The sequence below is a fragment of the Aedes albopictus genome, chromosome 2, assembly GCF_035046485.1.
Source record: "Aedes albopictus strain Foshan chromosome 2, AalbF5, whole genome shotgun sequence".
NCBI classification, from domain to species: domain Eukaryota; kingdom Metazoa; phylum Arthropoda; class Insecta; order Diptera; family Culicidae; genus Aedes; species Aedes albopictus.
The window spans coordinates 14,908,887-14,928,006 of record NC_085137.1 but is presented as its reverse complement, the minus strand read 5'-3'; the positions used below and the strand labels follow the sequence as shown (position 1 = coordinate 14,928,006).

Sequence of the window (19,120 nt, the reverse complement as noted above, 5' to 3'; positions counted from 1 at the left end):
TGACATGAAATGAGGTCACCAAAATTGCTCTTTTGCACATATCTTTTAGAATACAGCTGCAAAAAAACGATAAAAATTATTTCGGCTCCGTAAAGCGTTACACGCAATTGAGCCCTAAACAAAAGAATTAAACAAAGTGGGCTTCGTGGCCGAGCGGTTAGCGACGTCAGCCGTTTAGGTGTCTCGTATGCCTCGGAGTGTGGGTTCGATTCCCGCTCCAGTCGGGGAAAACTTTTCGTCTAACGGAAAATTCTCCACTGGGCCACTGGGTGTTATATGTGTAGTCCGTTGTCTAATGTTGTAATGTTCAGTCTGTAGTGGCCGAAAGGTCAAAGACGGTGTAATTGTCTTTTTTTTTTAAAAAAAGCCTTCGTTTTCTTCTTCACTCAGAGCTTTGCAAAGAAAACGAGATCGCAATGGATGGCTTAGAGATGTATTAGAAAAATGCTATAAATTGAGTAAGAGTTTCCCATGCCTGCTTCAAAGCTGGTATCGCATCGCTGCGATACGACCGTGTTACTACTGCCAGTGTAACTCACGATTGTACGGCACGAGCATCAGTAAGAGCATGGCATAATTCAATGTAGTGACAAAGAGAACTGTGGGTTGTTGTCGATCAAAAAAAAAAACAATAAATCTCACAATCTATGTTGGATCGTGAGCGGTTGTTCACAGATTTTGCTCATTTTATTTTTTTTTGTTGGTTTATTTCGGCAAAGTGCATGATTCTTTTCACCACTGCTTGAAGATGCATTCAAACTTTGATGACAAATGTTTGGTGCGAATTTGATTATAATTGGCAACAAACATTGAATCCCTAGCCGTAATAAGGAGCAATACCCCGGTAAATTGGTGAGCTCGTTTCATTTTTTTTTTCGATGTAATATACACCGGGACAAGTTGAAACGGGTGGGGCAAGATGAATCGCGAAGTTTTGGAATAGATTTCAATATAAATTGGGAATTTATCCATTGCTAAAGTATTGTTTGAATCAAAAACTATGTGTTACGGCCATATAGCCGAGGCGGTAAACGCACGGGTATTCAGCATGACCATGCTGAGGGTGACGGGTTCGATTCCCGGTCGGTCCAGGATCTTTTCGTAAAGGAAATTTCCTTGACTTCCTTGGACATAGAGTATCTTCGTGCCTGCCACTCGATATACACATGCAAAATGGTCATTGGCAGAGGAAGCTCTCAGTTAATAACTGTGGAAGTGCTCATAGAACACTAAGCTGAGAAGCAGGCTTTGTCCCAGTGAGGACGTTACGCCAAGAAGAGAGAGAGAGAGAGAGAGTGTTACGGGCACGGCTTTCAAATGGTTTAAAATCATCAGAAAACATCATACCTTACGTCATGACGTGATTGGATGTGATGAAAAGCCACCACCACAGATCTTGCCATGTCGTATGGTTCCCCTTAACAAAACGTAATATTTCTGTCTGGTTATTTGTCCCAAAAAATGCATCTCCCAAGCAACACGACTTGTTTCAAAGCCAGTACCAGCAACATCAGTGCAATTTATTCACTGTTCTAATTAAGGACAACACAACACAATTGCTTCTTCTTTGAAACGCAAAAAGCGCAAATTTTAAATCGTTATGCAACATGAGCCAGGGGGAATGATAAAAAAAATGAAAAAAATATATTCAGACTCGAACCATGGACACTAGGAGTATTAACCACTCACCTTACATACTACACCAGAAGCTCTGAGAAAGATTTGCTGCTCACTGCACCATAAAAGCTACTGAAGTCACGCGTTACTTCATTGTACCGTCTTTGCCACAAGTTAGAAAGCTGTCAAAATGAAAAGACGCGCAAGTTTTCCGCAACACATTTGGAACCTAATCTGAACAAACAAACCAAAGTGAGATGTGAGTTACATAGCACATTTAATGCAAGCTGACTGTATTGTCACTTGTGAGGAATATGTTAGCTCCGCCTCCACAAACCGATGTCAAATACGATGTTTTTTTGTAATTCCTATGAAACAAAGCTGCAGCTTAACGATATTCGGAGTATAAATGCAACTCAACTGACAAGATGAAAGTTGCGTGCGCTTTTATTGCAACTCTTTTAGACCAAAGCATAGAAAACCACATTTTGGATGATGTTGCAGGTGCTGCTTGGGCTATTATATTGCAGACTGCTACAGTCAATCCAACCATCAACCGTAATAATCCGTACATATGTGTTGCTTGGGAGCTCTCATCTGACTCATTTGGAACGAACTCACCGAATTCACAATCACAGTGAAATATTATTGTTAATCGAGGATCAGCCAGCAATCAGTCGCGTGATTCTTTCGAATGAGATAACGTGAAAGCCAGCACTTAGTAAAGATCCTTCACTCCAGTTTAAACTCCATCCAATCCATAACAAAACTTAAATTCAAAGTCACTGATGCTCCAGTAATTTTCAGAAGTCGAGCAGAACGCACTAAAATTAAGACACAGTAAAAAAACTATTTTAAGATATCATCGCATATGTGTACGGCGATGGGGCAATTTTCATCGCTTATGATGTTATTTTTTAAGCTCTATGGGATTTATCTGGTATAGTCGTATAACAACACAAATCAATGTCTATAAAATATGTGAATATTGTTGTAAAAGATATTCCTCAACTCATGAAGTGTCAAATAAATTTGTGTAATTACATACGTACTACGATGATAATGCGACTTCTCTTGGTACTAAATCTTATTAAGTCAGTTTAGCTCGCATTAGTGTACGAATTAAGTCGTATAAATGCAAAAATTAACTCGATGAAGTATACATACAAACTCGCATAAGTCAGAATCCTATATGTTAACATAATGTGATTTATTATATAATAACAATTAGAGAACTGTTGTTCGACTGCGTCTGCAGTGCCAAAAAGCTATAAGAAAGTGAACAGCCACCATTAGGGTTACAAAGTCATCTTCTTTTTGTTTTCGTGAACCCTGGTAATCAAAAACTGTACGGAAAATAACGCTCCATCGTTTTTACTAAACAAAGTCTACGAAACTCGCACAGCACAGGTAAATCGAGCGCCTTTTTACAAACACTGAGGACCACTAAAGTCGTGTAATCTGCTAATTTACATCACAGTAGTACACACTGTAAATCGCATAAGACATCACTTCAATTGAAATAGCGTTATGATTGTCCCGCCAATTCACGTATATCGCATCCGCTTTTGTACGCATAAGACGATTTTGCTGCATCTTATGCAATGTAGCATCCCGTATAAGGGAACGTTCAAAAATTACGTCCAACATTTGGGGGAGGGGGGGTCTAGAAAAGTGTGACAGTACGTGTATTAGGTATAGGAAAATAGCGTGACAGAGAGGGGAAGGGGGTGTCTAGAAATCCCAAAAAATGATGGACGTAATATTTGAATCTTCCCTAAGAGCACGAATAACGCGGTCAAAAACTTTATTATACGTACTGTATGTTGATTATCTGTGCAGGGACGGAAATTTGCACAGAAAATGGTAGAGCTGGAAAATGTCCTGACTTTTTGCCTTTCTCGTAAGCCAAAGTTTACTGAAAGGCTGTTTGTTCACTCAAAAAACAAGTATTCGACAGAAGGCTCGGAGGGTCAAGTCACATATACCAATCAACTCAGTTCAATGCAATGAGATGATGTATGTGTGTATGTATTAGAGTGGGTCAACGTTGTATGGAGAAACTTTAAATTTGATCGTATCAACCTGGAACAAAGCTTTTTCAATCTATATTAGCATCCAATATAACTGTGCAAAATTTGGGAGCGATTGGCTGTATCCCCGTATTCCGCATTGCGATTGAAATTTGTATGGAAGTTAGTATGAGAAAACGTACTTTTTTTTGCATTTTACTCATAAGTTGAATTTTTTAGTCCAATACCATTAAACTAATGACGTTAAAGTGTAGCCAAGGATATGGCGAACAACTTTGCCGAAGACCACGAAGTGATCTGACGCTGTTTAAAAAAGTTATTCGCCTGGTAACTTAGGCCAAAAATTGAGATTTTATTATTGATGTTATTCCTTTACATGTTAAATGTTAAGCACCACCGGGCCTTCTGCACGTAATAACTTTTTCCACAAGTGTCGGATCACTTTGCGGTCTTCGGCAAAGTTGTTTGGCATATCCTAGGCTATACTTTACCGGCATCAGTTAGATTGTTTTAGACGAAAAATTTCAATTTATGAGAAAAATGCAAAAAAGTACGTTTTCCCATACTAAATTTCATACAAATTTCAATCGCAATGCGGAATACGAGGGAGCAACCAATCGCTCCCAAATTTTGCACAGTTACTTTGGACGCTAAAATGAATCGAAAAAGCTTTGTTCCGAAAAATCGACTTTGTTGATCCAGTCTAGTATGTATGTCTGTGTACAAAAAAGTCACTTACTTCTAAGGCACTTCCCATTGGCTGATTTTTTTTTTAATTTTAGCACCAATCGAACCGGAATTTTACCACATTGTTTGCTATAATTGTGACCAACCAAAGCCCTCTTTTTCAAATATAGTTTTCCCTTGAAAAAGGCCACATCCCATGGCCGAAACGTCGGGCAGATTAAAATAAATCGTTTGATTTTGTAAGACTGAGAGTGCCAAATTCCTCCGATTATCATAGTTCCAGTCGTTCGCCAAAAAAAAAAAAAAAAAAAAAAAAAACGTTTGCTATCAAAAATGGTCCAGATCGGTCGAGGCATTCCGGAGTTATGACCATTTCAGTATTCCGGACCAGCACCGGTAGAACTGGCCAAGCCCTATCATGCGACACATCAAACTACGTCAAATTTTGTGCGCAAATCAACTCTTGAAATTCCCCGACGTTCGCCTATAATTCAAGATGGCGGCTCAAAAATCAAGGTGGCGTTTTAATGTAGAGTTTTAGTCTCAAAAATCAAAAGCGAGATAAACGATACGCTTTCTGGTGCCATTGAATGGATTTTTGTTGAACGGATGAAAGTGGGGTATTTTTAAACAATTCACTTCGTTTTGTTGAAATGGGATTTCGAAGGCACAAGAAAGGTGCCATCACCTCTGGGTGGAATAATTAGGGTTTTTCACAGACATTTCCCTGCTGATTCCAGCCCTGTTTACTGGTATTGATTCAAACAACATAAAAGTTAATAGAATTGCAGTAAGCAATACTAACTCTTATAATCAAGATCGGGTTCTAATGCTTGATCCCAGTTCGGAAGTCCAAAGACCCCACGAGTCATAAATTATTGCACCAAAAGAACGAAAATCCGGCAACAAAAATCACTCCTCACAATCCATCACAAAGCGTCATAAAGTCCAAAGAACCAAAACCCGAAGAATCCATCAGCAGCACACTTAACGACGAATAGATCTCCGAAAGCTGTTAATAGATCATTCCACTCCGATTGCCGCCGCTTCCAACGTCAAACTCGGCTTTGTCTCTAGTATTGAGTCTACCTGCAACTCCCCCATCAAATCACAAAGACGACGGACGACGCAGTCAGAAAGAACCCAAATTCACACGCCTTTGAACTTGAATTCAAACCTGTGACCTGATCCGGAGCTGAGGCCCGAGATGATCTTTTAAGTGGTTTCCGAATAAAACGACTCTCAGGTGAAGATCAAGTCGGCGAACGAAGAAGAAGAAGAAAGAAATGTTACATCAAATTGCTGCGTGTCCCTTTTTCATCTTCGATGGACGCATTCTCGGTTCGGTTCTGGTAGGTTACCGGAAAATGGATGATCAATTAGAGGGTGTTCTCGATGCGCAGAGACAATGACGTCTACGAAAACGACGACGATCAACAGGGCAGGTGCTCTGGGACCCTGGGTTCAAAAAGCGATCAATCATTGTGTGGGCCTGCAATTATCGGCGCCAAACTCGAAGATGCGGTGGAAATTTCGGGCATTCTTTGAGAGCCGTTGAATAAGCTTGGCAAAGAAAGTTGAATTTTTGACTAGGGTCAGTGTTGCGGAGCTGCTAATTGCTCTCTATGGTAATGCGAAGTGGTTCGCACCCTCTTAAGATTGCGTGGTATTGCGGACGTCTCGCTGTTGTTCGTCCGTCGTCGTCTGTTGGTTGCAATTGGACTTAATTGTTTTAATTATGCGACGGTGTTTTTTTTTTTAACTTTGCTTCGCTTCGGTGATTGACACCCTACGAAGGAGACAGGGGGTGAAAAGCAATTCAACACATTGCAACGCCAACAGTGGGCATATACGGGCGCATTTAACGCTCTTGCCCCTCTTGAGTGAGCACGATCAGTCTCAGTTGACATAATTAATGCACGCACCTCACGTAGAATCCCTTCGTGTACGCCCCTCAACTACAGTGAAAGCTCACTCACGCAGAGCAACAGAAGTGTCCCTTGGATCCTGACGCCGCACCGTCACCGATCGAGTTTGAGCGAATTTTCAATCAAGATCGCTCCACCTCGCAAAAGTTCAACGATCGCCTATCGGCGCGGTTGATCGTCATCGCCATCCGTGCGCTGAACTTGATCCTACCCTTGTGTAGTACTAGACGACTAGACGACCCGATCCACCACACGTGCCCCGTGTGCGAACAACTACCACCGATCCCGAGCTTCTTAATTGACGTGTGGTAATTTCCATTTTTGAACCCTTTTCACCTTGCCGCCACCGACCGACGCGACGTGGCGGTGTCGCCCTCTACCTTCCCAGGGCCTACGTGAACCAAGGGGTATTATTCAATTCAGAGTATCATAATTTCTGCGCTGCTTCGCAGCTACCACCATCTGTCTGTTTTTCCCAAACTGGGAAAACTTGTAACTTGCAGTCACTCACTCAATCGGGGAATGCAGTTATGTTGTACTTTTTTATGATTTAATTGACGCCACCCGACCAACCAACAACCAAGGGCGGGCGACTTAGGCGATTGGAAATTGAAAGTGCAATAGACTCAAGTTCGCGCGCGCCGATCACTCATCACTTATATGGGGATCAGCGATGTCGTTGCAATGATGCTGCACACCCAGTTTTAATTACCTGCTGTGTGTGATCTATGTGCGCACAGGTTTTGCACGAAGATGTGCGGAGAGATGGAAACAAATGCCGCGGAAGACGATCGACCGCTTGATCGTTTCGAGCTCTGCGCTGGTGTAAATGAACTGATGATCGTTACGTTGATTGATTGTGGTGAACTGGTTCTGCCAGGTTGCTGCTATCTAAATGAGGAGTTGACAATTGTGGGTACTCTGGTTGCTGGTGATTGCGAAATAGTCGCGGTGATCACTGTAGAAGACAGACCAGGCCTTCAGACTTGTGTACAAAAGGTGTGTAATTGATAGGCAAATAGACCCATTGAACAGGGATTGAGATGGTTTTTTGAGCGGTACCCCATGGATTCAGAGAAGGTTGAATTGATATAGAATTTACTTTGCATTTTAAAACAAATATTGTGTAAAAACGATCTCTGCCTTTAAATTGGCAACCCATGGATCTGTGCCACAGCCACCTTTTCCGTCGTCATTCAACCTGTCACTTTACTCCTGCCGATCGGCAAATCATAAACCAACGGGAACGTCTCCCATGGGCGAACGATTGCATCAACATTTCCTTTCTTCGGTTTTCTCATTGATCAAAATTCTGACGCGGCGGGTTACATTCAAGCTTCATCTTCTTCTTTATGGCTCTACGTTCCCACTGAAACTTGGCCTGCCTTATCTTCAACTTAGTGTTCTTTGAGCACTTCAACAGTTATTAATTGATGGCCTTCCTTTGCCTGCCATTGCATGAATTTGAAAATTGTCAGGTACAGACAATCCCAAATAGCAGTTTTATGACCATCTAGTCCTAAATAGGTTTTGACAACTGTCATAAAGTCGAATACCTTTTATTTTGGCTTAATTATGGTTCTAAGAACCTCTTCTTGTCTACCCAGGGAATTAGAGAAAAGTTCCCGACCAGAGCAGGATTTGAACCTGCCGTCTTCGGGTTGGCGATCCTAAGCCAATGCTAATCATCATCACTTACTCACTGGAGATGTCTGGAAGCTGCAAGCAGTCATTTTAGACCAGTAGTAGTGGTCTTCTTGTGCTTCTTGTGTCAGTATTCGTACGCTGATATGATTGAAATCAACTTCTTCTGTGATTTGCATGCGTTTTCATGAAAACATCAAACGTATAGTTTTTAATTAATGTGGGACAACATATGGCATCGTTGTGATCCGGTCATCACTCTACATTCGTTTTGAATAATCTTTGCTTCAATATTAAACGTTTTTTATGAATGTCAGCAGAGGTCCTCATCGTAACATTTTTTAGTCAATTAATCGATTCTTAAAACCTTCATAAAACCAAAATGAAATGTATTTGGTTTTATGACTGATCTCAAACCCCGTACAAGACTTATTGGTCATCAAAATGTTACTTGGGATTCTTAACATTTTGATGCTTGAGATGAATCATAGAGCAAGGAAGTCGCTATCTCGATGGTTTTATCACAGTCTCAAATCAGTTTTACTCTCAAATTTTGGTATTTCTATCAACCATGACAAAACATACAAAAAAAATGACCTCAATATTCGCATTCCAAATGGTGCAACCCAAAAAAAGAAGTTTTGGTTTAAAACTGAATTGAGACTGTTACAAAACCATTAATATTCCCTGAGGTTTATCTGATGTTATGTTACCCTCTTGATGAATCAAAATCAGTGGTTCTGAAAAGGTAAGCTACATCATGTAGTTTGAGATTGATTCTCAATGTTTGAACTTTGTGAGAACGATAAAAGCATCGGCCAAGTCCTAACAAATCATGAGCATGATCATCGGTCCAATGTTGCTTCTCTGTTATTGTTAGGACAGTTCTACTTACACAGGAAACCAACTGATGCGCACCTTTAATGTGTGAATATTGATTGTTCCCAAGTAAAGCCAAAGAAAGAACAAGGAATTATGTGTTGACATAATACTCACTGATGGAAGTCCAAAATGAAGGAGAACGTGCCTCTGGAGCCGACGAACTGATGATGGAAGTCAAGGAGTCCTCTGCACTACAACGAGTAATCACTTGGACTTCGAGTAGGAAAGGAATTATTTTTATGATTCCATTCGTTGATTGATTGCACAATGGTCCTATAGCCATACAATAATTCCAAAAGCTGTCTTCAGAGATGTTTTTTTTTAAACACACGGTAATGAACTGGAGGTTGCATAGACTGGACGATCAGAAGCATGAGACAACGGAAACACCCTGTGGATCAGTAGAGCATTTTCCGTTTGACGAAAAGTTTTCATCGACTGGAGCGGGAATCAAACTCCCAAAGTAACAATGACAGCTGAATAACAGCTTATTCAGCCAAAATTTTCAAAAACAAGCTTAAGAGCGGCTTAATAATCTCTTGTACAACAATTATATGTGTGGGGTCACACTCCGAGGCTTACGAAATGCCTAGACGACTGACACCGCTAACCTCACGACAACGAAGCCTACATTTGGATCTCAGGATTACGAGCAGGGATGCCAGCTGATATTTAAAAAAATCTGTATTTAATATAAAACAAAATCTGTACGGATGTTCAAAATTCTGTCTAATACAGATGAATCTTTTAATATGACATTCCTGATCACAAGGCATGTATCAGCTTTTGAGATTTTCCTCACGAGCAATGAAATATTCCATTTTTTTAAGCTTTCACTTCTGTTTATTTTAACCTAAGCTTATTCTACACTTATTTTCTACAAACACATAGTTTGAGCTAAACAAAGCAAATGTCTTTATCCTATGGTTCAACAGATTATATTTTATATATAAATGAAAGGATAACACCTGAAAAAAGTTTTCATTCGTCTGTTACTTTTTGTACACTGATATCTTGCGAAAGTTTTGTTCTAAGCATACTTGCAGAATACATATTTTTCCGAAGACAGCTTTAAATCATTTTAGAAATCATCAATTTGAAAAAGGTAAACATGGTTCTCTTCCAAGAATATGTTTATTTTCAGTATTTCATATCTCTTAAGGACAAACGTCATGAAATCCCGCTTCAACAGTGCATCAGAACTTCAGGCGCACAAATCTCAAGAAGCAAGCTTCAAACAACAGTGCATTTTATTATTCTGTTCTTGCTCACTTGTAATTAGCTTAAAATAAGAAGCTTAGGTGCACTGGTTTTGTTTACGAAGCGATTTGTGCTTTCGAAATCGTGAGTAGGTGCAAAAGTCGGCCATTAAGACGGCCATTTTGGGACTCTAACAAGTCTGTCCTTAATTGGTGCTAGTGGTTTTTTTTTAATATAAAAGTATCATTCAAAAGAATTCGCTTTCATCTTCAGTGGTAGAAAATTGAAAAAAAATACCTGTTTTTGTTCAAAGCATTCAACTATGTGATGAAAGTAGGGTATTATTAAAAGAATAATGCACATAACTACGAAAATTTGAGAAAAACCTGTTTGTCATGGTCAAAGAAGGTGCGTGATAAGTATAAAAAGCATTCGGAAAAAAGTATTTTAGAAATGTTATCCAAAGAAATCATAGGATAGTGGACGTATTTTGGCCCGGGGCAGGTATTTTGGCCTACCTTGGTAATTTTATTATATTTATCATGTAATCTCAAAATCAATGGCAATTTTTTATTGGAAATCTTGGCAAAGTTTTATTGGAAGTTTTAACAATAATTTGCCAAGATTTTGATGAGATTATATGGTGAATGTCTTGAAAGTCCCTAGGTGGGCCAAAATACCTGCCCCGGGTCAAAATACGTCCACAACCCTATTGGATGAAATCCAATTCCAGTAATTGAAGATAAAAACACTTTAAATCCGAAATTACAAATCCCAAATACAGAAGTTTTCAAAATATCATAACTTTTGAACCTGTTCGTCAATTTTCTTTTTTTTTTGTTCAAAAGATATAAATATTAAAAATTATGACAGTTCTACTTACACAGAGAGCCAACTAATGCGCACCTTCAATGTGTAAATATCGGTTGCGCCCAAGAGCAATCCAACAAAGAACAGGAAATGATGTGTTGACATAATACTCAGTGATGGAATTCCAAAATGGAGGAGAACCTCTGGAGGCGACCTACTGATGATGGAAATCAAGGAGTCCTCTGCACTATCACGAGCAGTGACGTGAATTGTCAGACTAAAGAGGCACAAAACAAGCAACAAAGACGACGCGGCGAATGAACAAATTACAAATCCCAAATCCAGAAGTTTTCAAAACATCATAACTTTTGAACCTGTTCGTCGATTTTCTTTTTTTTTTTGTTTAAAAGATATTAAATTGTAGTTTTTAGAAAAAAGAATGGGTAAATTGTATCTGGGTAAAACAAAAAGAGTGTCATTGTGTATTATTGGCTGGTTTCTTCTTTTAGTTAGGGTTCTGTCGGCAAAATTGTCTGGAACTTGGTCGTATAATTCGGCTGGGTTGGGAAAGATATCAAGCCAACTTTGAGTTCAACCGGTTTCCAAAATCGTACATGACGAAGAGAACAAAATGGGCCGAAAAAAGAAAAGGTCTCCTGTGTAAAATTATATGTTTTCACACGTTTTCTTGGCCTCGGGAACAAAGGAATACCAAGTTTTTTTTTCAGAAAATTTTAAAAAGTGTTTGTTTTTTTTTAAATATTGAAAGCCATATATTTCAATTTAATACTAGCTACTATTTCAATGTAATACTAGCTATTTCAAATTTCATTGTATCTGCTTTTTCGTAAAATAAACAATTCAATAAAAAAGATTTTAAAATCTGTCAAATGGTTCAAAATTTTTATATTTTTTTATTTTTTAGTTTAAAAAATGAGTTTTCACTCTCTCTCTCTCTTTCAATTCGTTACCCTAATGATGACATATAAAATGGTCTAATTATTTTCGATGTACTACAAACGCACCAAGTATTACGACGTTTAGAGTTTGGAGGAATTGCTGTTCTAATGATAAACAAAGACAAATTTAGTATGTTTTTTGCTTTACACTTTACCAAATAAATTGTCATTAAAATTGAATATGGAACAAGTGCAGTGGAATGCTTTTGATGACCATCATTAACCTCCCAACGGTTCTATTTTTGGTACAAAAATCCACCCTGACCATGTTGTGTTCGACGAACAAGGCTGTGCTCGGGGTGTTGCATTTTTTCAACGACAGATTTGAACTGATCCATCTATTTATCTTAAAAATGTTACTTAGGATACTTTCGCTTCGATGTAGATCAAGCCCAGCAGTTCATCCACAAATGTCTCAAGCTTTATTAACTACTGAAATCATGTATGACACTGTACTTTTTCAACTTCGAGTAGTATTGGATTCATCGGAACTAGTCAATGAAACATAATAAAGAAAAGGTTCTTAAAGGATTTTTTCTAGAAATATCAGCAGAATCAATCGCATGCACTAGTTTTGTACAAGGCAAAATGCGCTTAACCAGAATACTTTGATCTGTTGATATGAATCTTTTAAAACTCCACTCGAAAACTCGTCCAAAATACCAACGTTACTAGTTTTACAGTAGTTTGAAATCTTAAGGCATAACCATTAAAATGCCCAAATTTATTATTCTTCAAAACAAAGAAATCGGTCGATAAAACCACGTTAAAGCCTAAACGTTATACGTACTTGGAAGTTGAAAAAATCTGCATTTGGCAAACTAGTATGTAACATTCTAAAAAGAACCACATCTCCATAAGGAAACTAACAAGGCAGACACAATTCTAGTCTTGAGCACTGTTCAAAGTTCTTTTCTCAAATATGTCGCAGGAAGTGTTTTGAACCTCCAAACATCAAGTGTATTCAAAACTAATAGATCCTGAAATTGCACAGTGTAAGTTAAACTTATGATTTAAAATATCGCTTCTAGTCATGCCTATGTTGCACTTTATTAAAAATATTCCCACGGTCAGAGCCAACGTCAACTTGTCCGCCCCAATTTTCGCCCATAAAATTATCACAATCATCATTTGTCAAATGACGCAAATGCACTCATTTTAAGAAAACTTCTCCCCTTGAACCATTCTTCTCGCTTCAGCGAGTTTTCTCCAAAGTTCTCGAAAACGTCTTCCAAGACGTTTCCACCCTCAAGTAATTTCCTTCCAAACTTCTTGGGCGCACATATCTCACTCCCGGTCATGGGAGAATGCGCACCCGCAAGACCCGGCTGGAACCACACTCAAAACAACATCTTAAGGAAACTACCGTGCCGTCGGACATTCACGCAGGGAGGGTCCGCCGCCCTGACCGGCAGCCGTAAATTTCCTTTCACACCTGGGTGAGTTTTCTTCGGAACGGCCAGCGCGGAGTTCTCACGCTGCCCACGGAGGCGTGTATCACCCCGGCGATCAAGATAACACAGAGAAGTTTTCGGTACTTACATCGTCCTCGTCCACGTAGCTGTAGACGTCCAGGTTGTCGATCCGGACCGTTCCCTGGAAGGGATAGCACAGCGTTCCCTGCGGGATCGCCGAATTGGACCACACGGTAGCGGTTTGGTCCCGGGAGTTGCGCGCTCCAAGGCCCGTCACGGCCAGGGCGAACTCCTGCGGTATCAGGACGCAGGTTTCCATGATTATCTGCTGAGATTTTCTACACTTCACAATCTGTTTTTCGACATGTAATTTTGATTGAATGGGGTTTTCTATTCACACTGTTGCACAACGCACTTGACACTTGGTTCAATCAGACTTCGCTTCACTCATCGCGCGACAGAACATAGTTTACAAACGGCGGATGATCTTCGATCAGAACCATAAAATCTCCCACAAATATAACGAATCTTCAACGTTCAGGTACACCGGAAAGTTGCTATTGCACACGTTGATCCGCGAGTACCGACGGGGCAGACTTGTCCAAAAGACACACACCACACAACCGAATTGTCCTCGTAAGGAGAGAACGCGATCGTACGACGCAAAACAAACAAAACCGGACAACTTTTCACACCACCCAAAAACCGGGAGTTCAAGTCCCGGACGACCTCTGTTGAAAACCGAAACAAATACACAACGCGGAAAGGAAGCGCTCGGGAGAGAGCCCTGTTGCTAGAAAGCCAACCCGCTGGCTCGACGTTTGTACAAACACTGTTCGCTGGAGATCGTCGCGATCTAACCGTGACCTTCTTGGTCCAGACCCGTACGTACCCGGAGCTGATCGATACAGTTTCTGTTGTTGTTTCCGATCGTTCTCTCATCCACGCGAGCGAGAGCATAAAGCTCACCTGAACCGCTGCTGGAGAGACACCGCACAGGAACCTGTCCTGGCAAAACCCGACGAACTGTAACATACCTGCGCATACAAAAGAGAGAGATCGCGGCCCGAACCCCTGGAACCTGTTGCGTACTCACGCGCCTCACCAACTCACCGTAAGGTGCTTCAACTGGTGCGATCTCCTCCATTCCACGCCATTCTCAGCCATACACATATGTGTGTGGATCACTATGAGCCCACAGAAACCACTTCACGGTAAGGTACCTTCTTCTTTCGCTATTCCTTTTATTTGTTCATCACCGAGTCCTCTTTATGCTTCCTTCAGTCTCCGCCTTGGTTTTTGCCGGAATACCGCACATAACTGCTCGATCGATTCCCTTTCTCTCGCGTAAGCTCGCTCTCTCCCACCTGTATAACACCTGTAGCTCGAGCGTTTCATCGATTCGAATCCGTTAAAACACCAGTCGATCGTCGATCGAGAGCGAAAGCTCACTCGCAAATTCTCACTCTCCCACCGCATTTCCACACATTCTTCGATTCTTTGTTTCCGATCCCGATCGTCGACCGGCCTCGTTGGTCATCAGCGCATAAAACCCTCCGTGATTTCTCCATCTCAGTCACACCCTCCAGCATGCATCTCACTCTCTCCCACGATCGTTCCATACCTGCTCGATCGAACCGTGCTCTGATTGGTTCGAATCACCGTTCCTCGCCTCTGATTTGGGGTGGGATCAAACGGTTCGTCGTTCCCTCTCTCTCCGGATCCAATTGTAGTCTATTGAACACACTTCGATCGGTGATCGTTGAATGCGCGATCGTTTGCAGCTTCCCTCTCTTTCCCATCCCTCGCTCAACACCACATCAAAGAGAATAGCAATCTCATTAAGCGAACACGCTGCTGCTGCTGCTTACCACCCAACCCAGCACGCGCTCTTCCTCGCCACCCTGAGCACAGTGGGCAAGTGGAGGATAACGAACCGAAACGAAAGCGCAGTTCGTTCACTTCTTGGTCTTCCTCCGCGGCGTCTTCCAACCCCGTGATGGTAGGTCGCCGGGCCGGTCGGTACACGAGAGCCGATGAACGCGAAACTGGCTTCTTGGCTTACGCTTTGATGGTTGGCGATCGTCCTCCTCTTGGGTCGTCTTTTGGGCCCGCGCGGTAGAAGTTTTCCTCCGCGATCCATTCCCTCTTCTTTCCCTCACCTCGAACATGGCATGGAGGGTAGATTTTATTTTTCCGGCCCGGACCGAGTCGATTGAGATTTACAGCAGCTCTGCTGTGCATTGCACATTATCAATGGACGCGTTCGAAAGATGGGTGCATCGCATCTGGTCGGTCCGCGCATACTGGCCAATCGTTGTTGTACGCATCTCTTCGCGCATCATCGCATCAGTTCATTCATGGTTATGCGCGGCGGAAGCGTCGAGTCGCATCGCATCGATGCAACGTTGGGTAATGGACAGAATCGTGACCGCGAAATTCTCACCAGATTTTCATTGATGTGGAAGAGGGTTGGCATGATGGTTTATATAGAAAAAGATTGGCGAATTATAAAATGAAATTCATGAAAATATGTCGAATAAGTAGTTGGATGACAAATTTTTGGCTGTATAACAGGAACAGTGAATCAAAATTCAACCATCGCGCAACAATAATGACAATGTCGCAACCTGTATTTGTTGCGACAAAACAACCCATGCGACATAAGTTTGTCCCAACTTGAAAATAATGGGATTAACATCGTACACCACGAGTTTAGAGATTTTTAAGCCTTGCATTGCGATTTTCGAACGGTAACTTCGAGTCGGTAAACACTGCAACTCTGGTGAAGCTCTATCATCAAACAGTTTCGACTTTGGGTTTGTAATAATTGTTTATTCACGAGTTGAAAAGTACGCAACAAATTCAGCTTCCGTTTTGTCTGCAACAAAAAAAAATCGAGATCATGTCATTATCTGTCACCAGTAGGGATAAAGACTAATCGTCGCACCTTCTTTGTTGCTTGTTTTGTACCTCTTTTGTCTGACAATTCTCTTCACTGAACAGGAAGCATTCAAGATGGGCATTTACGGTATTGTTTTTAAGAAGGATGGATCAGGAAAAATCTCTTCTAGATTTTTTAGAAGAACGTCCACACCGAAACAATTTCATTACATCTGACGGTTTTTTAAACAAATTTGATGAAAACACAAGGGATTATTTTTTTTTTCTATCTGTATTATTCTTCGTACCCGACTCCCGACAACTTATTTTCAAAATGCTGGCATTTAGTCAATTTTCATCCGACTTTCTTGAAGTCGCCCTCAATCGATCTTAAATTGGTGCTAGTTTGTTATACTCAAAAAGCCATGCACTATGCGGAACCATTCCGGGCATATTCCGGATTGTGCTGGGGTCAGAGGGTAGCCAAAATGTCTAAAAGTGATTATTTCGTGTGTTATTGTTTTTGAACCATCAATTTTCTGCGAATTTTTTGTTACGAAAAGTAAAACACAACTGCGATCATCAGATTTGAATAAGTTGACCCATCAGGATCCCAAGGCAGATTCCGCGGGGCCTCATTGGGGACACTTCTGGTTTTCAACCTAAAAATACCGTGTGATACACTAAAACCCCAATTTACGCTCAAAACGGGGGGAGCGTAAATTGGGGGAGCGTAACTTGGGGGGAGCGCTATTTGGGAATTAGTGCGTAAATCGGGGGAGCGCTATTTGGGAATTAGTGCGTAAATCGGGGCAGTGTTTTTTTTTCAGTTTCATAATTAGTTTGTGAAGATCGAAATCACAAAGTTCCTAACCTATTAGAAGGTTATAAGTTATTCAATTACAATTAATAATTTAGCATTTTTGCTAAGTTCAGTGGTTCCCAAACTACGGTCATGGGCCAAGCGAATTTCTCAAGAATCAGAGATGTGAAAATAAGGTGAAAAGGTTTTCCGAATTCTGCACTTCAGGGAGTATGTACTTACCACAATGTAGTTGTATTGCAACAATCAGTGGTTTCCAACCTATGGTCACGGGCCACGTGAATATCTCAAGAACCGAAAGTGCTAGGAAGAAGAGCAAATGTTTTTCGGATTGATCATCTCAAGGATCAGTATCTCTGATATAGATATGTTGAAAAATCAGTGGTTTCCAATCTATGCTCACGGGCCACGTGAATATCTCAAGAACCGAAAGTGCTAGGAAGAAGAGCAAAGGTTTTTCGGATTGATCATCTCAAGGCTCAGTATCTCTGATACAGATATGTTGAAAAATCAGTGGTTTCCAATCTATGCTCACGGGCCACGTGAATATCTCAAGAACCGAAAGTGCTAGGAAGAAGAGCAAATGTTTTTCGGATTGATCATCTCAAGGCTCAGTATCTCTGATACAGATATGTTGAAAAATCAGTGGTTTCCAATCTATGCTCACGGGCCACGTGAATATCTCAAGAACCGAAAGTGCTAGGAAGAAGACCAAATGTTTTTTTTCGGATTGATCATCTCAAGGATCAGTATCTCTAATATAGATATGTTGAAAAATCAGTGGTTTCCAATCTATGCTCAGGGGCCACGTGAATATCTCAAGAACCGAAAGTGCTAGGAAGAAGAGCAAATGTTTTTCGGATTGATCATCTCAAGGCTCAGTATCTCTGATACAGATATGTTGAAAAATCAGTGGTTTCCAATCTATGCTCACGGGCCACGTGAATATCTCAAGAACCGAAAGTGCTAGGAAGAAGACCAAATGTTTTTCGGATTGATCATCTCAAGGATCAGTATCTCTGATATAGATATGTTGAAAAATCAGTGGTTTCCAATCTATGCTCAGGGGCCACGTGAATATCTCAAGAACCGAAAGTGCTAGGAAGAAGAGCAAATGTTTTTCGGATTGATCATCTCAAGGCTCAGTATCTCTGATACAGATATGTTTAAAAATCAGTGGTTTCCAATCTATGCTCACGGGCCACGTGAATATCTCAAGAACCGAAAGTGCTAGGAAGAAGAGCAAATGTTTTTCGGATTGATCATCTCAAGGATCAGTATCTCTGATATAGATATGTTGAAAAATCAGTGGTTTCCAATCTATGCTCACGGGCCACGTGAATATCTCAAGAACCGAAAGTGCTAGGAAGAAGAGCAAAGGTTTTTCGGATTGATCATCTCAAGGCTCAGTATCTCTGATACAGATATGTTGAAAAATCAGTGGTTTCCAATCTATGCTCACGGGCCACGTGAATATCTCAAGAACCGAAAGTGCTAGGAAGAAGAGCAAATGTTTTTCGGATTGATCATCTCAAGGCTCAGTATCTCTGATACAGATATGTTGAAAAATCAGTGGTTTCCAATCTATGCTCACGGGCCACGTGAATATCTCAAGAACCGAAAGTGCTAGGAAGAAGACCAAATGTTTTTTTTCGGATTGATCATCTCAAGGATCAGTATCTCTAATATAGATATGTTGAAAAATCAGTGGTTTCCAATCTATGCTCAGGGGCCATGTGAATATCTCAAGAACCGAAAGTGCTAGGAAGAAGAGCAAATGTTTTTCGGATTGATCATCTCAAGGCTCAGTATCTCTGATACAGATATGTTGAAAAATCAGTGGTTTCCAATCTATGCTCACGGGCCACGTGAATATCTCAAGAACCGAAAGTGCTAGGAAGAAGACCAAATGTTTTTCGGATTGATCATCTCAAGGATCAGTATCTCTGATATAGATATGTTGAAAAATCAGTGGTTTCCAATCTATGCTCAGGGGCCACGTGAATATCTCAAGAACCGAAAGTGCTAGGAAGAAGAGCAAATGTTTTTCGGATTGATCATCTCAAGGCTCAGTATCTCTGATACAGATATGTTTAAAAATCAGTGGTTTCCAATCTATGCTCACGGGCCACGTGAATATCTCAAGAACCGAAAGTGCTAGGAAGAAGAGCAAATGTTTTTCGGAGTGATCATCTCAAGGATCAGTATCTCTAATATAGATATGTTGAAAAATCAGTGG

At 40.8% G+C, this 19,120-nt stretch overlaps 1 protein-coding gene across 1 annotated transcript in view; it reads right to left on the bottom strand.

Annotated features, from left to right (window-relative positions):
• LOC109429916 (zinc finger protein 235) overlaps positions 1-15,298 on the bottom strand; it is a 38,472-nt gene extending 23,174 nt beyond the window's left edge. The window contains exon 1 of the mRNA XM_029864228.2: positions 13,303-15,298. Coding sequence (XP_029720088.2) covers positions 13,303-13,494 — 192 coding nt within the window. The 5' untranslated portion in view covers positions 13,495-15,298. The remainder of the gene's footprint in view (positions 1-13,302) is intronic.
• Positions 15,299-19,120: the final 3,822 nt, after the last annotated feature.